This window comes from Physeter macrocephalus, chromosome 3, assembly GCF_002837175.3.
Source record: "Physeter macrocephalus isolate SW-GA chromosome 3, ASM283717v5, whole genome shotgun sequence".
NCBI lineage: Eukaryota > Metazoa > Chordata > Mammalia > Artiodactyla > Physeteridae > Physeter > Physeter macrocephalus.
In genome coordinates, this window is record NC_041216.1 from 1,306,108 (window position 1) to 1,311,169 (window position 5,062).

At 43.7% G+C, this 5,062-nt stretch overlaps 1 protein-coding gene across 1 annotated transcript in view; it reads right to left on the minus strand.

The window, feature by feature from the left end:
• Positions 1–5,062, minus strand: part of CFAP57 (cilia and flagella associated protein 57) — a 77,886-nt gene that overhangs the window by 45,944 nt on the left and 26,880 nt on the right. The window contains 2 exon segments of the mRNA XM_024125300.1: positions 3,228–3,341; positions 4,043–4,208. Coding sequence (XP_023981068.1) covers positions 3,228–3,341; positions 4,043–4,208 — 280 coding nt within the window.

Consider the following 5,062-nt stretch of genomic DNA (forward strand, 5'->3'; position numbering starts at 1 on the left):
ATATGTATAGCTGATTCACTTTGTTATACAGCAGAAACTAACACACCATTGTAAAGCAATTATACTCCAATAAAGATGTTAAAAAGATAAAAATTAAAATAAATCAAGTTTTGGCTTTGATGATCTTCTGTTGTGTGAATGTTCTCTGTTTCATTAACTCCTGCTCTTATCCTGATGACGTCCTTTCTTTTGTTTTCTTTGAATTAATTTGCTGTTCTATTTCTAATTTATTGAGCTGGATGGTTATATCACTGATTTTCAACTTTTTTACTTTTCCAATACATGTATTTAATGTTATAAATTTCCCTGTATGCATGGCTTTAGCTGCATGCTCCATCTATATTTTCTTTTGTTTTTGTTTTTTCTTGCAGTATTACACATGTAAGCCTAACATATATCCCTGGTTGGAGACAAGTGTTATAAATTCTTGTAAAGTGATGAAACATGGCTGCTCTCCTGTGTTGGTGAGGTAGGGCCTCCTATGGGGTGTGCATGGTCCTGGAAAGAGCATCACATTCACCTGGTGTGCTTTCCTCTGCATCTCTACAGTCACACTGTTGGAGCTGAGGAAACACAGCAACTCTCAGTACTGCTTGTGCTTAACAGCACTTTTGCTTATGACCTGTTAATTGCTAAACTCAGTGGTCACTTTTTAGTATTCACATCCTACTCTCTGACATTTAATACCACTGACTACTTTATCCTTTTGGAAACCAGTTCCCTGGCTTCTTTGATACAATTCCTTGATTCCAGGTTCTCTTTGTACTTCATTTGCAGTCTCTCTCTTCTTTACCAGTTCCTTAAATGTTGGTCACTCATCTCCTGCCCAAGATCTCAGATTCCGCATGAGCCCTTGGTGACCTAATCTATGCCTCTGACTTCTACTGAGTACCACCTAATCCCCTGAATTAGAATTTTTAGACTTGACTTCTTTCTGACCTCTGCACTCACATATCACACTCCTGGACACATCAAACATAACGTGTCCAAAATGGAGCTTAATATCTTTTTTCTCTCTGTCCCTACTACTAAAGCCAAGGTTTAGTTCCTAGCTCCTCTTTCACCCTCATTTCCTAGCTGATCTCCTTCACTCCAACTTCCCTCCCCTCTAATCCATCCTCAATACTGTTTGGAGAATTATCTTTCTGATACCATTACTTCCTTCCTTAAATCCTTCCAATTGTTTCTCATCACCTACAGACTAATGTTCAATTCCTTGGCATGGCATACACTCTCCATGGTGCAGCAAACTTTTCCAGCTCCTCCTTCTATCACTCCTTAAATGTGCCCTATAAACCACAAACCACCATCCTATTCTATACTCCCATTCCTTCATCTACAACGTCCTGCTGCTTAGAATGCTTTTCTTTTCCCATTGCTTCTTCTCTCCAAATTCATCTGCTGACTTCTTACCCTTTCAATCTTTAGTCTCTCCCTTTTCTGCATGCTCCATATCTACTTTATCTTCAGGAACTACTGGTTTTACTTCCTAAATATCTTTTGAATCCATCCACTTCTTCCTATTGGTACCACCTTCATCCTGGTCTAAAATACTAATCATTTATCATGTAGATAACAATCTCCTTACCATTTCCGCCCTCATCCTTTTCAATACAATCTTTATTCTGCAGCCAAAGTAATCTTTTACTTTTTTTTTTTTTTTTTTTTTTTTTGCGGTACACGGGCCTCTCATTGCTGCCGCCCCCGTCTTGGCGGAGCGCAGGCTCCGGACGCGCAGGCCCGGCGGCCACGGCTCGCGGGCCCAGCCGCTCCGCGGCACGCGGGATCCTCCCGGCCCGGGGCGCGAACCCGGTTCCCCTGCATCGGCAGGCGGACGCGCAACCACTGCGCCACCAGGGAAACCCCCACAAATTCTTTTTTTTAAAAATATGTATTTATTTATTTTTTTGGTTGCACCGGGTCTTAGTCGCAGCTCCTTAGTTGTAGCACATGAACTCTTAGTTGCGGCATGCATGTGGGATCTAGTTGCTTGACCAGGGATTGAACCCAGGCCCCCTGCATTGGGAGCGTGGAGTCTTAACCACTTCACCACCAGGGAAGTCCCTCCACTAATTGTTGATTGCTAGATGAGCTAGGCGTCAAATTCAAGGTTGGGCACAGGCTCAGCGGCCATGGCTCACGGGCCCAGCCGCTCCGCGGCATGTGGGATCTTCCCGGACCAGGGCACAAACCTGTGTCCCCTGCATCGGTAGGCGGACTCTCAACCACTGCGCCACCAGGGAAGCCCCAAAGTAATCTTTTAAAATGCAAATATGGTCATATCATTTCTTGTCCTAAAAGTCTTCAATGATTTCATGGAACAGGAAGGAAAAAGTATAAAATCCTTAAAAGGCTTACAAGGTTCCATGAACTTGGGTCGCTGCTAACCTCACCAATCTCAGTTTCATTCCTGATACCTATGCTTCAGCCTCACAGATGGTTCCTCCTATATCCTTAGAAACCTCCCATCTCAGGGTCTTTGTTTATTTATTTTTTTTGGCTGCTTTGAGTCTTTGTTGCTGCACATTGGCTTTTCTCTGGTTGCGGTGAGAGGAGGCTACTGTTGGTTGCGGTGCGTGTGCTTCTCATTGTGGTGGCTTCTCTTGTTGCGGAGCATGGGCTCTAGGCACGCCGGCTCAGTAGTTGTGGTGTGCGGGCTTCAGTAGTTGTGGCACGTGGGCTCAGTAGTTGTGGCACGTGGGCTCAGTAGTTGTGGCTCATGGGCTCAGTAGTTGTGGCTCACGGCCTCTAGAGCACAGGCTCAGTAGCTGTGGCACACGGGCTTAGTTGCTCTGCGGCATGTGGGATCTTCCTGGACCAGGGCTTGAACCCGTGTCCCCTACATTGGCAGGCGGATTCTTAACCACTGTGCCACCAGGGAAGCCCAGGGTCTTTGGATCTCTATCTGCAATGATTTTCCCCACCAGCTCTGTCTGATTAATTCCGACCCGCTCCTTAGGACCAAGCCTTTGTGAACGTCCCAATTTCCCTCATCATGCCCACTCCTCATCACTTCCTCTCATAACAACCCATATTTTTCTTTCACTGAGTTTCCTACAGTTAGTACTGAAATCTGTCTGTGCATTTGTTTTATTGTCATTTCCCCCAACTAGACAGGGACCTTCAAGGGAAAGGAATCACTTCTCTTTTGTTCACTTATACCCCATTGACTAGCATGATGCTTGGCTCTGTGTCCTTGTTTCCTTGGACACTGTTCACTCACTTACCTTCCCTGTGTGTCCTTTCAGATTCGAGACGTTCTCCAGGCTGGTGGTGGAAAAAACGTGAATCACATTCCCATTGACTGCAGCAAACAGGTGACCTCCATTGCTAAAGCAACACTACCAGGAAATACAGGAAGAGAGCAAGAATGAAAGACAGAGTAGTCTACCTGGAGGTTACAGTTGAGTTCAGGGTGAAACCATGCGTAGGATTGGGAATCAGGGGAAGGTGCAAATAGGACTGAGAAGTGGCTGACATCTTCACTTTCAGTATTCCTGTAGCTCATATTGGCCAAGATGCTGACACTACCATGTGCACGAATCATGAAGGTGCTTGGATCAGAGAATAGAACACTCATTTTTTCTGCAGAAGAAGTTTCAGAACAGGGGAGCAATTCCTCAAATCACTGTCTTGATTCCACAAGTCATCTCAGGGGGAAATCTGATGGGCTATTGTCTCTCCCTGTTGCTCATTTTCCCCGGCCCCTCCCAATCGCCAAACTCGCCTTCCCAGCTGTGACTCCAAGTCTGTGATAACTTTCTTTTTAATGCTTAAAAAAAAAATTACTCCACAGTCACAGAGAGAACTGATCACAGGTGGGATCTCACAAGGTTTGGTTCAGTGATATATTTTGGTGGGCATAAAAGAAAGAGGATAGAACCAACATACTCAATAAGTTTGGTGGGAGAATGGGATTTCTTTTTAAGCCACCAGAATTCTCTAAGACAGTCTTTGGTCCTACCTCCCCAGCTGTGCTAGTTCTTGATATTTCAACTCTGTCTTTCCAAGAAACTGGACCTTTAACTCCAGCAGTTCTTACCTCTTTGCACCCTCTGACAGAGTATTCTTTGAAAGAACGTATATCATCAATGAGTAGATTCATAAGGCGTAGTTTGTCAGCAAACCCTACTACAATGTAGTGTCCAGATGGGTGAAGGCTGATTGTATAAGCTTCTTCTTGGTATTCCTTAAATAGTTCCAGGGTGCTGTGAAAAAGATAAATTATTGAATATAAGTCTAGCCCACTGAGTCCCTCAAGTCCTCCATTGTATCTGGTACATATTTTTATCCTAGCGTTTGAGATACTTTATTACTTGCAATTATCGGTGCTTCTTTTTCTAGATTTTGGTTACTTGAGGATAGTGTCCAGCAATGAGTATGGCAAGTAGGGGGACTGAATATGGGGTTGTCTAGAGATGTTGAAGGCACAGCTCCATTTAGATTTCCAAATCAGAAGTATTGCACAATTTTTTTTTCCAGCAGCCCCAGCAGCTATATACAAGAGCAAAGAAGTTACGTTACGGGGCCAATCTAGGCTGGAGATTCTCAAGGAAGCTATGTCAGGAGGATAAAATCACTGGGAGCTGAAGGTGGTTGGGGCAGTGATCTGGATTCAAAGGGCGAATCAATGGTCTGGAGAGCTCCGTGGGACAAAGAGCAGGTCTAGTGGGGGTGAGGGGATGGGAAAGCTAGAAGGACACAGGAGAGTATGTAAGGACGGGAGATATTGGGATGTTTCTTTATGTCCCACGTGCCAAGCATGGTGTCTGGCACGTAACAAGCACTGAATAAAGTATAAAGTGATTTTCTAGCTCATACAAGAGTGAAAAGTAAAGAGAATAAGGTAGTTTGACTGACTTGATTAAAAAAAAACTTTTCCAACTGAAAGCTTCTAAGTAATTAAAATTTCAAACCTCTAATTAAAATAATTCGCATGGAAAATTTAACAACTGAAATCGTGCATATCACAGTAGCAAAGCCTTTCATTCCTTACTTTGTTTTTTTTTTTTTTTTTTTTTTTTTTTTTTTTTTTTTTTTGTGGTAGGCGGGCCTTCCCCTT